This window comes from Amblyomma mixtum, chromosome 5, assembly GCF_055824585.1.
Source record: "Amblyomma mixtum isolate Tamu chromosome 5, ASM5582458v1, whole genome shotgun sequence".
Lineage (NCBI taxonomy): Eukaryota > Metazoa > Arthropoda > Arachnida > Ixodida > Ixodidae > Amblyomma > Amblyomma mixtum.
Window position 1 is genome coordinate 60983468 of NC_143016.1, and position 18094 is coordinate 61001561.

The 18094-nt window shown below is 44.5% G+C and overlaps 1 protein-coding gene across 4 annotated transcripts in view; it reads right to left on the reverse strand.

The window, feature by feature from the left end:
* Positions 1-2: 2 nt before the first annotated feature.
* The window catches only part of SCAP (SREBP cleavage activating protein), a 54828-nt gene continuing 36736 nt past the window's right edge, over positions 3-18094 (reverse strand). Inside the window, exons 18-28 of one of the 4 annotated variants that reach the window (XM_089544659.1) lie at positions 17442-17683; positions 16806-16921; positions 15819-16049; positions 14452-14704; positions 12579-12664; positions 10100-10182; positions 8998-9149; positions 8334-8414; positions 5377-5589; positions 3527-3589; positions 3-512 (exon numbers count right to left, since the gene is read on the reverse strand). In XM_089544659.1, the coding sequence (XP_089400785.1) occupies positions 333-512; positions 3527-3589; positions 5377-5589; positions 8334-8414; positions 8998-9149; positions 10100-10182; positions 12579-12664; positions 14452-14704; positions 15819-16049; positions 16806-16921; positions 17442-17683 (1700 nt within the window). In that variant the 3' untranslated portion in view covers positions 3-332. The remainder of the gene's footprint in view (positions 513-3526; positions 3590-5376; positions 5590-8333; positions 8415-8997; positions 9150-10099; positions 10183-12578; positions 12665-14451; positions 14705-15818; positions 16050-16805; positions 16922-17441; positions 17684-18094) is intronic. The other 3 variants (XM_089544658.1, XM_089544660.1, XM_089544661.1) reach the window with 3 other exon arrangements.

The following is an 18094-nucleotide window of genomic DNA, read 5'->3' on the forward strand; positions in this document are numbered from 1 at the left end:
ATGTGTGACTACTCGCGTGTCCCGCCGAATACACTTGGAAGGAAGTGAACAGTCACTGGCTTGGGAGTAAGACACTCATGCAACGGGTTGTCGGTGATGTGGATGCAGAAGTGGGTGCAGAAAGCATGAGCAGCCAATCAGGTCTCGGCACGTGGCACTGAGGCAGCTGTAAGCAGACCACACAGTCCCGTGTGTTGGCTTGAGTTGATACACCGACAGCACCACCTGTCAGCTATCCACCCTGTCAGTGGCCGCCGCCGCCTGTAACCGGCGCCAGCCTCGCATGGAGAGATCTTTGGAGAAGGGCGTGTGGCCACCCTGGTTCTGTCCCATCAGTCAAACTTGGTGCTCAGTGCTGGAAAATAGACCACGCACAGGCTGTGGCCATAGTCACACACCACTGCGTCTGATGTGCAGTGCACTTGGTGAACGGCCACACCGGAGTCTCCCGGACCGAGCATGACCACTTGGACTGCTTCACCCTGGTTGAGATCCCACAGCACCAGGTGGTCCTGCAGATGGGCCATCAACATGTGACCACGGGTTGGGTTGGCACCCAGCACAAAAGATGCAAAAAAAAAATGTTTTTATAGACCCTTACTTAATCCCCTAACAAAAAAATGCACACAAAGTTCTTTCTCACACTACAGTTATAGTTGTGCAATGGTTTCTTGATTTTCGACTCTTCCAAACATTTACTCTGCTCATATGTGCACTAATTTTCACTGCTATCCCAGAAACACCTGGCAACCACCTTTCTGTTCACCTCAACATTCTTTTTCTGTTTCACACTTTTCTTTCCTACCAGAGTATAATCTCACTACAACGGAAGCTGACAATGTCCAAGATTTCGGCCTGCTGTAAAAAGAAGTCTGCAGAACCCAAATTCTGTTACAACAGACTTTGGAACACAACCACACAAGAGTCTGTTATAACCAGAGTGATCTACAAGCTGTGAACAGCTACATATGAAACTGGTTTACTCAATCTTTAGAGTTCTGACCGAAGACACAAAACTTGAATGAGCTATACAGCTGACAGCTTTTGATTTAAAGTGAACTGAGCCATGCCATGGTCAGCATGTAATATGCATGCATGAAGGTGCACCTCCATGCAAGCAGGCAATGGCCATCGCTGGCATGCATATTTGGTCAAACGATGCTGCACTGTGAGAGTTGAACTTCCTCGTAAGACACCTGCTCTTTGCGCAGACAATATCTCGAATAAAACACTCCCATCATGGCTGCCACATTTGCACATCACTTCTTCACAGGCCACGTTTTTTTCTTTAAGCTACCATCTAAAATTAAAAGGAAAGGGGGGGGGGGGGGGGGGGGGGGGTTGGGTGGACAATCTGGAATTTACCAGTGAAGTCAGCCTACTTGCTCTATTTATGGGGTGAAAGGCAGTTCCAGCCTACCTGCAGGTGGTAGCACACCTCAAGAGTGCATAAAAGTACAGTTGAAACCATATATAATAAACAAGTATAAGAGGGAAGTTTTTTTTTTTCACTTATATGAGAGGTCTCTTATGAACACGGTTTCATGTTTTCGGTACTTACTGATCCCTCATTGTGATTATGTTGCAGGCCAGTGACTATAAGTTTCACAAAGCAAGTCTGGTCGATACCTTGTACCACAAGCTCATTAGCAGAAAAAGCAGCTTTTCACTTCCGTCTGGAATATCTAAAGACGCCATATACCTTCCACTGCACTGCAGCTGCACTAGTTGGCAATATTTTGTTGCAGAACAGATGCAAGCTTAGCCTTCAGTAACTTGAAGTAGTAAAAACAGATAAAATTTTTTTTGCAAAGTACAGAAATTTTTCTAGCTTACTGATCGTGAATTGTAGAAATGTAAGCCTCCTGTCCAGCGTTATTTTGTAGAGCAAACTCCGTTACGCAAAGCGGGAACTTGATTATAATAAAAAGAGCTCCGTGTAGCAGCACTCTAGTGCAAGAAAAGTGGTCCACGAAGAGCACGCCTGCGATAGGCGGCCGTCGCTATCTGAGGAGGAGAGGTGGATTGGAGGCACGCTTCTTCCTGCGTCTCCCCTTCTTAGGTTAGCACACCCGTCGTTGCCTAGGGAGACAAACTTGATTCACGTCCCGTTTGCATTCTCCAGGTTCTCTGCCATAAATTCGGCAAGCTTCGAAGCCGGGAGCTGAGACAGCGTGTCGGAAATCAAACCAACTACAGAGCTCTGGCGAGGGCCACACATTGCAGCGCACTGGTGGAGGCTTCTTACATGTTGGCTCACGGCATAACCTGTGGGCCATGCAAAGCACTGATTGAAGGCCCTTGTTTTTCTTCGGGTTTCGAGCTTCTTAACTGCGGGAGTAGCGTGAGGGATGCATGAAGCTCTATGAGCAAAAAACCTCGTTAACTCGAGTGCAAATCAGTACTGCCACTGGTATTGTAGCTGCTACCTGATGTGCTCACACTGGCGGCCACTTCCACTTCCATCATTCCATCAAATTTTGGAGCATGCATAGTGTGCACAACGTGCATGCAAGCATCATATGCGCTGCGTTGGAATTCGAATCAACAGGATGATTGGCAGCTAGTTGGTTGACTTTGCTGCTGCTCACTGCGGTAATCAGTCAGGGGAAAATACGTGAATGCAGAAGGTGCACCATTTTACCATCCTTGATGTCTGTTAGGCACCAACAGATGGACTCGTGATTACATTGTTACGGCTGTTAACCATAGCTTAGGACATCCTAACCAGTGCCAACACCCTGCGAAAAGTATGCAAGTCGCGAGAGTGCTCAGAGAAATGTTGGTGCCTGCAGAGGGAATCGAAGAATGAAGGGTGAATGAGCATGGGTTTGTGCAAAGCTATGAACATGGTGCAGACATCATTCCTTGATCTGCTAGGGCTGCAGGGGGAGAAGCAGCATCTGCTTAAGTTCAAAATAAGCTCCTTTATTTTTCTTTTTTCGGCAAGCAAGGGCTGTGAGTTTGGGATCAGTTGACATATGTTTGGAGCTTACTCATACATGGCAACATACACAAACAATAAAACGGCCACCACTGTAGGCACACATCAACAAGGCACACATAAGGATAGAAGTCTGCTGTAACAAAGTGTGAACCAGGTTACTGTCCTCCTGATTTGGTATCCAAATGTACATTAACATCGAATCCACAGTAAACAACATAAAGTCAATGGCAGAGATAAGAACATCAACCAAACTCTACAGATTGATATGTCAGTACTATCCAAACATCCGCTGAAACTGGACCTATAGCAACGAGATTGTACTACACTACCCGGGTGCTTCCTTCATCTGCTTGTTCTGAGTGTCTGAGCTTTCCTGTTGCTACGTCCAAACACACTCTTAGGACACCCTTGGCAGCAACTACCACGATTGGCATATATGAGCCCTCTGCCAAATCCTCTAGCAACTTTTCAAATTTTTTGCAAACTAACAAAAAGAAAAGAAAGGAGGACAGAGGCAATCCGGAACACTGAGAATTTCAGCCAACAGCTGGCTTTATTTGAAGATGGTTTTGTACTTACTTCCTTGGCTGTGACAACAATGGTTTCTGACAGAAGTGCCATAGTGTTGCAAAGGGTGTTTGCCTGTGAAGACAAAAAAGGTTCAGGAAAGGAAGGTTAGATTTCAATGCACACAACTCTGCTGTCACTGCGTTAGCCCTGCAGCTAGTAAATTTAACAGCAACCTAAAGTGTCTTAAGGCTATGAAAGAACGCTACCACAAGCTATAACCGGCTCACTTCTGCAACATAATGACACCAGCACACTTAAAACTCATAGTCGTAAGTCGTGCCAAAGGCACCTGTGCACGAGGGCATGGGTCAGACTACTGAATGGAAAGCATGAAAAGAAAAAGTAGGCCCAAGAGCCATTTGCTCAGTTTCCACAGGCTGCAGAATGTGCATGGTTGAAATGCTCAGATTAACAGCAACTTACCTCGCTGCTACAATTAGAAGTGCAGATCTTGCACTCTAAAAGTTCGCACAGCAATGTCTTGAGGAAATGGACACAAAGGCACTTATCATTCACTCAATATTTTTGACTTAAAGGGACAGTGAGGACAAATCCATCCAGTTACACAAGCTAGCTGCTAACAAGTGGGTTCCCGGGCAAAGCGTGTTTGTTTAGTCACAGTTGTCAAAGAGCATCCCTGTAGCCGAATGTGACCGGAAGGAGAGGGGCAGGGAGGCATCAAGCATGAACAAACCGCAAGAGAAGCCACCTTAAGGGAAAGAATCATGTAACCATCCAATGCACACAGCCCTTACCTTGCGGCTCTTTTATAAAACATAATAGTTTTATAAAACTAACTTTTATAAAACATAATAGTTTTATAAAACTAACTTTTATAAAACATAACAGTGAAGGTTCCCTGAAAAGGTGTGCTTGCATTCATATTCATCCGTGCTCACCGAGGGGGGAGATCTTTCTGTGCAGAATCATTGTTGCATGTCAGCTAGCACTGATTTTTCGTATTACAAGTTTGCAAGTTGTACAACCAGCCTAAAATTAATTCTAAGGCTCTTTCTCCATAAGTCGTTTGCACGGCAGTGTATTTAGTATTGCTGAGAAAATTGAATTTAAAAACTTATCCACCAGTCGATTCAAACATGGCATTTACGCCGACAAGGAATCAGCAACCTCCATTTTGAAGTGAATAGCAGTGCAGGCTAGCCTCTGAAATCCGCAGGAAAACACTGTGCCAACACAACACGGTTTACTTGTGAGATCACCCGGTGATAGTCACACCCATATATTTCATTTCTTGGCTTTTTCAGCTTATAAAGAAACTCCCATTTTCCATGCAAGTAACATCTTTGACATTAGATGCTGTAATCTATCAGTACAGGCCAACCTCAATTTGCCCTCGGTTTATCTTTATTCCTGAAAGCCAAACAACTAGGACTGCTTGCAGGATCCTCAGTTCACCTTTATTCCTGAAAGTCACAGAATTGGGACTGCCTGCAGGATCCCATTAAACTTTTGTTTGTCGGCAGCGGCAAACCTCATTTATCAGAGCTGTGCACGGCTAAGCTGGCTGGTGTCAATTCTCCTACAGCACCAGGCAGAACTGAATGGCAGAGAAAGTACTATCATCATCAGCATCACCACCTGCAGCTGCTGTACAGCAGCAGTAGCCTCAAGTTTTTTGAATTCCCTTCTTTTATTTTTTTTCACTAATCACACAATGACCCTTCGGATGACTACTTCTCCTGGAGTGCAGTGGCATGGGCATGTGGCAGCTGCAGCATTGCTGTTAGTAGCTCCTCATATTTATTTCCAGCCTGTGAGTGAGCTATAAAAGCTCCTCACATCCATTTCACTGACAGCTGAGACCGGCAGCTTCACCCCACAGCTGCAGTGGCTCTCACCTGGTACAGGGTGTGGAGCAGGTGTCCCTGGCTCTTCTCCCAGATGCGAAGCCGTGAGTCTGCCCCGAGGCTGAGCAGGTAGAGGCGGGTGGTGCGCAACGCCATGACAGCACCCCTGTGCGCTGTGAGGCTGTAGGCACACGTGCCCGTCATCAGGTCCCACACGCACACCAGGCCATCCTGGCAGCCGCTCACTGCCGATGAAGCACCCGGCTGCACGACACATTCCATGCTGGTCACCACACCTTGCTCTCTCCAGGCGCAAAGTGCACCGAACAGTGATTTACGCTCCAGCTCCCAAGTTAACCCCATAATGCCAAGTGTAAACATAAGATGTAGACTGCTTAAAAAAAAAATGAATGGTTTTCAAGCAGCAGAAGCAAATGAATTCCTCCCATTGCTGCAAAAACCGTTTTTTCCAAAATGTTCATCGAAGCAGGCTCTAGGGATGTATGAGACCTCAAAGACCTTCTCACTGCAAGAGCCAGTTGTAAAGCACCTTGAAATGTCTGTGGCCGTACTATTACAATGGCAAGTAATGGAAGTGCTGAATTTCACTTTCCACTTTTTGTATGCACTTGAGTATTTGTGCACAGTTTTATCATTATTATACACCCAGAAATTACTAAAGTATGTGAATTTTAATTCACATACTTTACATTCACATACAGGGTCTTAAGATTCCTGCAATGTGGGTACCACTACTGGTGAAGATAGTAGCATAACTTTTGTCAAATGTTTCTATTACTTGTGTATTCAAGGATAAAACCGCTGAAGAGTGAGGAAGGATTCCCTCTACATGCCATTAGGAAATATAGAGGGATACGGTAGTTGTGAGCTGGAGCCAGACACCAGTACCTGGAAAGCACTAGGACAGCCAAGCAGTGGGCAAGACTTTGCTGATGATGAGATAAGGGGCGTAATACCAATTGACAGGTCTTTCGTTGAAAGTAACCTACTGCACCTTCAGGCCTGTACTACGTAATATTTCTTTAAATGTTGCAATGACCCACAACTCTAGCATAAGTTGAAGAACTCAATGCGCTACACAGAAACTGCTAGGAGTAAAGAAATTTGATCTGGTGTTAGCATCGACAAAAGCATGTCGAGTTTTTGCAGTTTTATGCTCGATTTACACAAAGTGCTTTCTAGTCGACAGGGTTGCCAGAGTGATCACACCAAACTTCGCAGTCTATGTATGTGCGTGATTGGCAACTGATACCTTCCACAAACCATCATCCGCACATGCAGCTCAGAGAGCACTGCGAGAGTGTAACTCAGGGAAACATTTCACAGCACTGATACAAAACATTATAAAATGGGCTAACTCAATTCACATATGACATGAACTTACTGACTGTGACAGCTTTTCAGTAGGTCTTAAAGAAAGTGAATTCCCTGTTCCACAGGTGTTTTCAACAGCAGTTCAGTTGACTGTTAGTTGAATTGAACGGCTGATACTGCTGTAACATGGCAGCACCAACTATTATCGAAATCTCAGACAGTTCAGTTCATTTGAGGTAAGGAGTTCCAGCTCAACGGTCAACTGACATGACGGTGGTCGATGGACTTGCTGCACTGGACGAGTCAGTGAAATTTCTCACTGCCGTATGTCTTCAAATCTGTCAAAAGTTTTTGTCGTGGCTAGTTTAAGCCTAAATCTAGAGCTTTCACTGATTGCATGAGTGCATGCATGCAAACACGTGAAGTAGCATAACAAAGCAAATAAACCAAATAAATTCAATAATATAATGTGTGGAATTAAAAGTTAAAATTGCATATACCAAAGTGCAAGCATATTTTTGTTCATATATTGCTCGCACGTGGCGGGGTCCCGTGATCCGGAGGTTGAACTGAGTTTCACCAAGTGTGTCGTGTAACTGCAGCTTACTGGCATTCAGTTTAACCTCGGTTGGAAAGCTGAATTGCTGCTCATATGAAGGCATTTGAAAGTACCTGTACAAGAGGGCTATGAGTACTTGAAGAGTGAGAGGCTAGAACACAATACATAGAACTGACGGCTTTAGCAACCAGATTTCAGCTTAAGGGGGGGAAGCAGGGATTGGAAGTGAACTTTTTTCTTTATTCTGGCATAGAGCGAGGAAATTTGGCAGCCTTTTTGAGAATTGTACAAAATGATTAAATACAAAATTTCACTAATATATCTTCAGCAGTTTCGTCATTCCAAATTTTTATGAGCTTCATTGCTATACCAAACTTGCAGAAAGCCTGATATGACAACAAAACATGGTAGGAGCCTGCAGTTGCTTTAAAATTTTAGCCAACGGAATGGTTCACGCAGCAACATTCTCGAAATATTTTTATAAGTCTGATTTCTTTTCTACACAGAACAATATAGCCATGCTTGCATAATACACTCATGATCATCACATCAAGGTAGTTGCAGAGTAAAAAATTAGGAAAGTAATCAAAAAATCTAAGAACGTCACTGCATGAAGAACTTAACAAGGAACAGTTAGTTAGTTATATGGGGTTTTATGACGCATAAGCAACTATGGCTATCATGCGCCAAACACAAGGTTAGATGATGATATGTGTTAAGTTTAACAAGGAACATAATGCATGAATAATCGCATGAAAATCCATGAAGCCACTGTGATGCTACACTTCCTGCATGCAGAGAAGTCAGGCCAAAAAAACACTTTTGAGAAAATTGGCACTGAAGCTGCATAAGCAGACATAATTTTTGCTGCCTACGGTCCCAATAACATTTTTTAAAGTCACTTCTGTGCTGTCTCCAGTGCAAATTTTTGATTAAATTTTAGATGTGATTAAAAACCTTATAGATACCACATTCGGTGTTTTCTAAAATCACTTTCTTTTTTAACATTCTTGCGACCTGAATCCCGCGTCCCCCCTTAATTACTTCACTTCACTCCAATGCATTCCAATGCGTAGAGTAGTAACAGACTGATTAAAGCAGGAGAAGACTGCACCTTTTCAACATGGATGGCAGAGATGCCCCCAGAATGACCGTGCAGAGTGTACACACACATGGCTGTGTCGCAGCGGAACACCTGCAAGATCCACCCACAAACAAACAAGCACCAGTGATTACGGGGAAACTGAAAAACAACTCAATCAATGCAAAAAGATTATGAGCTTTGTTTCAAGACACAGTTTGTCACAGGCACCTGGAGCATTCAAGGATGCCAACAAATAGCAATGTCAGTAAAAGGGATTACAGGGTAACAAAAAAGTGGGCATTTGGTCCAGTTAACTTGCATCTCTAAACATAACTGGTCTCTACAAGGCCGATCGCATTTCAGTAAGCTCGAAGCCCATCAAGTATGCAGACCTGACAAGCTGAAGCAGTTATTCCAAGAGGTCCGTTTTTGGTTTTAGCTTTGTTCTGAGACATAAGTAGACCACGAGTACCTAATCTACCTTTATTTTTGCAGAAAAAAAACCATGTGACCAAGCTATCAGAATGGTTTTAGCCCATAGATGGATTGAGCAGCCAAGGCCCTTCGCTTTATTATTGGAAGATTCATCTCAGTATCCTCTCAAGCTAGCACAATCAATATCCAGCCATGCACTGGTACAATAAACCATTCATGTACTACCAGATGAGCTGGAGAGATGAAACAAATGGCTAACCTTGAGCAGGCGATCCAGGCTGCCAGTGACTATCTGGCCCCCTTCGACGCAGACAACTGAGATGGGCTGAGTGTGGGCACGGACACTGTTCACCCACACCAGTTTGGCCTGCACATCTGCACTCTCCCAAGCTGGAATAAAGAGGGGCATGGCTGAGAGAAAAAACGAACAGTGAGGCAAGTAAAAGCAAATTCATTCGCAGAGGGGAAACCCAAGAACCCCGAGATGTGACATATTAGAAATACTTGCAACAACCATATTCCACAATACAGTAAAACCTTGATTATACGACTTTCAGAGGACCGTGTGAAAGCATCGTATAATCCGGGCGTTGTATAATCGAAAATCTCGCGCAATTGATGCATTCACATAGTAATAAGCGCGTCTGCTACTCTGGCTTTCAAAAATTCTTTCAAAGTTCTTTTCCCCGCGCGTTATAAAAGCACCCGTTTTCATTCTCCAAAAATGAGTTCTGAGATTGCATGCAGATAGGCTTTTTGGCATTGAAGAGGCGGCTTTACCTGAGGCATGCAAATGCTCCCATCCCTGCGCATTAAAAGGCAAAGTTTTACAGTGCAGATTATCCAAAAATTCAAATCAGTAAGTTCAAATTAACAAGCTTTAACTGCACATAGTATAACTAAAGAAACATTTTTGTTTGATATGAAACAAATACAGAAGGAAAATAATTCCACTGTTCAACCTGAACTAATGTTGATGCGTTAGCCTCTTAGTTGAGCTGCACAGCCTATCAGACAGACTTTGGTGTACAATGTGAGAAATATGAGTTCGGCATTGTAACCAAACAAGCAAGTGTTTCAGCTCTGCTTTCATCTATTCAAAAGTATCCAATTCTGCAAATTAAATTCAAGGTGAATTCAGAACAATTAAATGTTCAAATTGAATTCAACATCTAGGCAATAAAATCTGGCCCTGCTTCGATGTCTTTGTACAATTAAAATATGCACGCATGACAACTTATGTCAGCCTCCAATGGCTGCCAACATCCCCTTGATACTCTGCATTACATTCTCATGCCACTGTTTATTATCGTCCCCCCTCCCCCCCCCCCCCCAAAAAAAAAGATGCACACAGCTTTTACCTGCTGCATCAGATGATCGCCGATCACAGTACATCTCCAGGTGCCAGCACTCCAAAATGCCGCTTATTCTTGATGTGATGATTCTGCACAAATAAGCCACGAACCTACATATCAAAATCAACAAACAATAGAGCCAAGTATATCAAGCAGACCAATTCCTAACATTAACATACTGCTTTTTTTATAGACAGTGCTTTATTGTGCCAACTACCAGTACAATGAAGGAAACACTGCAACAAGCTGCGATTTGAACAAGCACTGTTACGTGAGTTCACATTTTTCTATATGAACTCGTAGACGTGACTGCTAGTGGTATGAAGAGAGTAAAATTTTGCGGATATGTCAAAATGTACACTTTGTGCACTGGCATGGCTCTCACAGTATGCCATCCAGTGAAAAGCTCTCAGGAAGACTTCCAGGCTGCAAGTACCTGCAGGCTCAGTGTGCCAATCAGCAGCTTGCCTCAACAACAAGATCTTGAGCCGAAGCAGTGTTGCCAGCATCCATAAGCTACAGTCCTCTTAGCGGGCTAAGCACATTTTGAGATGTGTGGGGATGAATGGCCCTCACAGTGGGGTGAAATGCCAGGGCATGAGAAAGGTGGCCAGAATGTTGCCCTCCTGGCAGTGTTCATACGTGTGACATTATGTCATAGGGGAGAAAGAGCACCATGTGTGGTGCTCATGGCCCTGTGCATCGGTTGTCTGCTGCACACACAAGATAGATGCCATTACAGGTGCCCCCTGGGATCATCATCAGCAGCCTAAATGTGCCCACTGCAGGACAAAGGCCTCTCCCATGTCTCTCCAATTAACCCTGGGATCAAGTATGAGCAAATGTCCCAATCTGTGTGTGAATAAAGCTGGCTGTCTCATTAAATCCCCACAATATACACATTATTTATTGGAACGTAACGCGAGCTTTTTACCGAAAATAGAAGTGAAAGGTCAGCCCTCATGTTACAGCAGCTGAATATTATAAAGACAAAGCCACACTACCCCTATTAACTTGCATGTCGGCTTATGTGTCATAAGGTCAATCTCCACCATCCGGAAATGAAAAAAAAAAAAAAAAAACGAAAGTGTTATGTCATGTAGGACAACTAACATTCAGATAAAGTAGCAGGCACAGTGCATCACATATCGCACCAGTGACACTACAGTAAGGAGCTCATCACCAGGGATGGTACACATCAAGCACAAATTCGATGATTCGTCCCATGGAGAGCGTGCTAGAACATGCAAGATGTAAAGATGTAAGCAGTACTCCGTGCTTATCAGCCTTTTCTGACAACCCTTCTTATGATCTTCTTGAAAAACAGGGGATGCATGAAACCTTTCCGTACTTTGTTATGGATCGAAGGTGGCCTAACTCGCCTCCCCATGCAGACGGGACACGGAGAGCCAATTTTCGAAGTACTTTTTCCGTAAACTGCGATCAAATTTTCAGTATATTGAGACTTTGCTCCTCGCAATACATTCGCCGACTTCTTTTTTTTCCCTCGCTTCATGTGCGCAAAAGCGACCTAAGGTTGCATTCATGTGCTTTTTTTTTTGTCAGCCCTCGCACGGCAATCGCGGTCGTGTCATGTCTGGGCAAATAAGGTAATCATGTTTATACAGTAGAACCTCAACGATACGATCACAGTTGATATAAATTTCGGGATGATATGAATTTGCGAAATTCCCTGGCAGGAGCGCATCATATACAATATGCAGTATTTCGGATGTTCCGAACACTCTCCTGCATGTCTCGTGAGCCGCGAGTGCACCCTTGAGCACTGACGTGCGGTCTGCACATCACTGACATCGCAAGTGACAGGTAGCACATGACCCAGACGTCATCTACATAGCTGAAGTGGCAATCGCCATCACGGGTAAAGAGCGGTAGTCGTGCAGCCGTAAATAAATTCTGTCATCCGTGAAAAGAGCTGCATGAATCCATTTCCCATGCTTCTGCAAACAGATTTTGTTGGTTCTCTGCATGATATGAGCATTGAGATTCGTATCGTGAGGTTCGTACGCAGATTCTACGGTATGCGTATGCCCTAAAAGGTAGACTGGCTCAAATAGCGCGGTGCTGCACATGGCATGCGTATATCGCAGGTTCAATCCTCACCAGTGGTGAGGTGTCCTTTTCTTCCCATTTCTTCTGAATTATTGAACATGCAAAAAAATTATAACAGAACTCATTTTCTAAATGTAGCCATTAACTTTAATTTTACCCAGTTTCATCAGCTGCTCACTATTGTAGGCTCTAGGCGTAAGTAATAAAACACGTTTGGTAATGACTGCTTAACATGTGGGTCATTTTTTTTTTTATCGCAGAAGATTTGACAAGAGTCAGATAGAAAGACGTGCTTTACACTAAAACTCACTTTCACTAAAAAAACTCAGCGGTTCTCACTGACTCACAGAAAAAAACGACCCACAGCACCTTCAACAGTAGGGTACCACCAATAAGGGGAAAGCGAGCTTACCTGTGACCAGAGACTGTGACCGTTGTTACTCCATCAGTGTTGTCCGTGTAAATGCCGCAAAGACGGCCCGTCGGCATATGCCAAAGCTGTTGAGAATAGCAAAGGAAAAAGATGACGTAGGCTATGGGTCAGCCAATGCAAACACAAGGCTAGACGTTAACGTATTAAAGCTGCCCCCCTCGCTTTCTGAAGCTTCGAGATTATCAAGAACAATAGCCTCCTTCTTCAATACCTCCCACTCCAAGTCTGTTGTGAACCGTCACCCAAACACTGAATCACTCTTCCAATATTATATTACTTAGTCTTGATCCAACAGCTTTCAACTCCACCAGCCCCAAGGAATTACATAACAGGTAGAGTGGCTTAAAGGGACACTGAGGAGAAATTGAAGTTGGCTTGTATCGACAGATTACCAGCTCCTGATTACAAAAACGCCACTCATACTGACAACAAAGAGTTTGTAACATAGAAAAGAGCAAGAACCAAAATAAAGGTATCGCCGCCACAGGCCAAACTCGCAAGTACAAGCGTGGTGACGTCATAGGACAAAGCAGTGTTGCTAGAACCAATGGTTCTAGTAACTCTAGGACCCGAGAAACCACAAATCCCTGAGGCGCAGCCAATGCATGCGCAAATGTCCTTGACGTCGCCAGATGGCGCCACATGCCCGGCAGCTACGCGCGCTCCTGAAGCATCGGGACCAATCAGCGCCTGTTTTCCGGCGGTAGACGGGCTCCCAGTATTCCGCCAGCGGTAACAAGGTACACGGTATGCTAAAGGTGTCTATTTGCGAGAACTTCGTTGACGACTTCGAGAACGAGATCCATCGTAACGCTGGCAAAACGCCAGTGCAAACGTAATCGAAGCGACTGTAGCGACGGCCGCAATAGCCGATAGATGCCTTCAACGTGCGGCCGGCGGTAGCTTTCTTTTCGGCTGCTGTTAGGCCGCACTGCTGGCCGCCAGAAATCACGGAGTCTGCGGTACGTCATGCGCACGTCATGTTTCACGTCACTTAGTCCTGTGTCGTCATAGGAGAACCCCAAGTTTGAATCAGAGCGGCGGGAAAAACTTTTTCAACTTCGAATCCAAATTTCTTAGAAATAAATGCATCTTTCGCTGCCGGCCAAGTGGCAACAAAGCCATGACATGCCGAACTATCAGATTTTACAATAAAAAAAAATATTAATAGTGCTCTCCTCAGTGTCCCTTTAAGAGTGAATTGAAGTTCATCGACCTCACTTTTGCTTGCCTTTGTAAGGTGTATTATGAAGCTCCATTATGAGCCACAACATGCATGTTTTTGCTCAAGAGGTACCCTTATGACGGTGACAAGGCCTGGAACTGTGCTTAGGAGTTCTATGAGAAAAAAATCTGAAGTTTGAGAAGGACAGGCGAGAACATTCTAGAACTACCCTTTGCACTAGCGCCTGACTAAGTCTGATTCAGATTTCATGGGACTGGAGAAAATGTCCGAATTAACCGAAGATCAAATTATCAGGAGGACAAAAATAAAACCATAACAAAATGTCCCACATCAGCATAACTATTTTTTTTTTCTTGAAAAAATCTGCAAACATTCAGTGCTTCACGAAAAAAATTTGTATGGCATGTTTTTTTGTGTGCACGCTGTCAGATGAACAAACACCTTGGGCACTCAGGGCATGAAAAGCCTCCCCCAAAAAGCATTCCATCAAATTAACGAGAGCTTCATGACAGAGAATAGTGCATATGTTTGACGGGACCGGACAGGGTGTCCAAATCATTTGGTTTTATTAATGAAGTTTACTGTATTTGATAAGGCACACTTACTGAGAGACAAGTTAAACTGCATTTCAACGATTGAAATCGAGCAAGGCCTGCGCATACTAACCTCAATGCGGCCATTCTGGCACCCCACAACAAGCCAGTGACTGTAACTTCCCAGGCACCAGATTGGCTGGAAGTCCAGCCCCGTTGCAGCATGACCGGAAACCCTGCTCGATGATGCATCCCCTCCAGCTGCTGCCACCAATAATGGCTCTTCGCTCATGGCACCTGACTCCCTTATTTGGTGCATGGCCAATTCCCGGTCATCACCTTCTCGAGATGACGCCATCGGAGTATGCAGGCAGGGCATCACAAACCTGCAACCAATGACACGGTGAAAAGCAGTCACTACTGACTATCACTGGCCATGTTCAGCACAGCGCATGACATTAATGCGAGCAGTTGCCGAAGCGAAGGTGCAAACTCCAGCTTGCAGTAACCTGTGACTTCAATGGGCCTAATAGGTCAATGACACCGAGATCACACAGTTCAGGCATGAAACCAATGCCACAGTATAAGGTCGCTGAACATATTTTACGCTCAAGATTGATTCCTAGCCCTACTTGGGGAACATATGCACTAACCGCAACCAGAATAATGTGATCAATGCACTTCTACCCGCCATTTATGGCCCGGGCATCCTCCTTAAGTGGGGTTAACATATAGCACTTAAATGTCACTGAGACAAACACAAGCACAGCACATGAACAGATATCATGCCGCCTGTGCCCTTCAGAGAGGTACCGTGCTTCGAACAGCCACCTGAAAAGGCGGCACAATATCAGCTTATGTGCTGCCCTTGTGTTTGTCTCAGTGACGTTTATGTGCTACATGTTAACCCCACTCAAGGGGGATGTCCAGATAATGTGTTTTGTCAATGTGTCTGTCAAAGAGTGTTTAGTGTGAGTGTACATGTCGGATAAAACAGCAGTGAAGCATCTTTTCAATGAGACCACTCCAAGAATGCACCTGCTTTTCCTTGCCACACAGCCTCTTACACCTCGTCACACTAAGCACAATCAAGCCTCGAATTCTCAAGTACTACATAGTGCACATTATGAGCAACAGATGCTGCACCTCTTGACTCCTCATAATCTCCTACTTCTAGCGACATTAAGCACAAGGAGAGGTGCAGGACTTCATGCAACAGTTACTACATTTTTCTTCAGCTGATGGCCACCGCCTCCTCTCAATCCCATACATGAGAGCTGGAATGCTGAAGTGCTACCACAGCTTTCTTCTCCTCATAGCCCCCTCACACTAGGTGTACCCTTCCTTTCCCATAGAAGCCCATTTTTTTCTGTCCAGGCTTCAGATGATGATGACAGTGACTGACTTCCCTATTCCAACTCAGGTCCCTGTGACTGGCTGTCGCCAGTAGAACAACAGGAACTGTGTTCAGCTGCATGCGGACAAAGCACAATGGCTTGCCTGGAGAAGTCGTAACCCTTGCTGCGACTGTCCTCGGGTGTGATGGCAGGAGAAAGGCCAGCGGGGCTGCTCTGTCCCACAACAAACTCGGGTGGCTGCTCCCTGCTGAACTGGCTGCTCAGACCAAAATCGCAGGAGTCTGTAGGTGATGAGCCATATGTGGAGTCTGAAGAGAAGCTGCCACTCTCACGCAGGGTGTAGTTGTCCCTCCTTGGTCTCTTCAAACCACTCCTGTGAAATCACAGCACAGACAAACTTCATGTGAATGCGCAAGCGAGATTCACCAGGAGGAACAACTTTCAGCAACTTCTGGAAATTCATAACATGAATCGAAGGCCCACAGGCTTTAATAGCAGATTCTAATCGGTGTTCCAGAGCACCACTCTGAGTCCGCGAAGAAGCACAAAATACACAGTGGTGTCGGTAAATCTAAATTGATGACTGGAACAAAATATGCGCTGTTTGGTTGTGTGGGGCAAGGGGGGGTGATCTGCTGCAGAGTGAGCTGCTTATTATTCCCAATTGGAACCTAGAATCTGAATCCAAAACAACCATTGAAACACATTTTGGTTTGCGGAGCAGGAGACTGAGCTCTTGATCACTGATCGGAATGCACTAAAAGCCATGCAGTTATGTCAAAGACAACAGAATTATACTTGCAATATTGAATACTACAGGGCCAAAACCACAAGAAATTGCTAATGATTTTGAAAGTTCACTGAATGCAAAAGCTTGTCCAGCACATTATGAACAAATAACCGCCACAACAAATTCCTAATGCTTCTGCAACTTTCGAGATTAATCGCAAAAAAATCTCACTGTTCTGTTGTTATGCAAGTGAGAGATGTTTATAGTCCTGAAACAGTACAAGATTGCAAAATATATCACATGCCAAAAAGGAGGCAAGACATAAGCTGCTGTTTTATTTTTTGAAGACAGTGTACTAATTTGCCTTGCCCACTAACAAGATTTGAAAAAGGAACCTACCTCCTTCGATTGAGGACGTTGATACACTCTCCAGTATTGGAGTCCCAAATTCTTACATCACCGCCAAGGTCAGAGCTCACAATAGTGTTTTCCTCAGTGATGATGCATTCTACCTCCTGAAAGATAAAATATTTCATGGTTAACATTTGGGTTTCCTGACCAACGTTCGAGTCAAGCGATGCACAATCATCTAATCAATTTCTCTGCTGCAACACCTGAGCCGACATTGCAGAACCCTGCTGTAGTAAGTTCGTAAACAGTAAAAGCACTGGTATAGTAAAGTGAAACTGTGGTCCCATTTTGCCTTTCATATGCAATGATTTTTTTTTTACTTAGAGTACAGGCATCTCTAATAAACGAACAGTTATAATAAAGAGTATTTAGCCATGGTGATGTACTTCCTATGGAATGATGACATCTCTGCAAATGCGCAGTCTAGTATATCTCAGTGCAGCAGACACAATAGGGTGTAATTGCATCAGCATCAGCATTGTAAGCATGTTGGAGAGGGCGCCGACCCCCCGGACAGTTTTCACCTTCATGGCCCTCCTAACGATATCGCATTAAATGCTTGAGAATTCCTGAGCTAGGCCAACTGCCTGGAAAAGATGCTGAAGAAACGGAGCATAGCTGCACCTGAGTATGTCCTTGAAGTTCGATGGGGTACGTGTCCATCACAAGGAAGGTGTCCGGGTCCCTGGACGGATACAGCGTAGACCAAGAAGAGCGCCACTCGGCGTAGTTGCGCGAGCACATGCACCGGTAGAGGGTCACAAACAGGTACACCACAAAGAGGACCGTCGGAATGGACAGTGCCAACACCAGCGTGGCTTCAGCACGGCTGGCCGGATGCATCAGGCCGTTGACAGAGTTTTCTGCTGGGAAGAAGAAAACATGATGACCCTCTAGCTCATTGGTCCAACCAGTCAAGCACACATAATTCGTGATATGAAAACTTCTAGAGGCTCCCTTGACCCACGCTGTTCAAACTGACCAAGGAAATCTGGGTGTTCTGCCCAAATCTAATTGCGAAATGTCCACGGCAATGGCCATTTATTTTGTGGGAGTCATTAATTTGTCAAAAACAAGTTCAAAGTGTAGAAGTGTTAATAGCTTGAAAAGTTTGGCCTGATCGGTTAAATATACTAGATGCTTATGGGAGGCTGCCAAACTAGTTTGACTGCAGTGACCTATAAAACCTAACAAGTAAGTACATACCGTAAAAACCCGCGTATAATACGAACCCGAATATAATACGGGGCTAAGTTTTAGAGACGCGAAATGGGAAA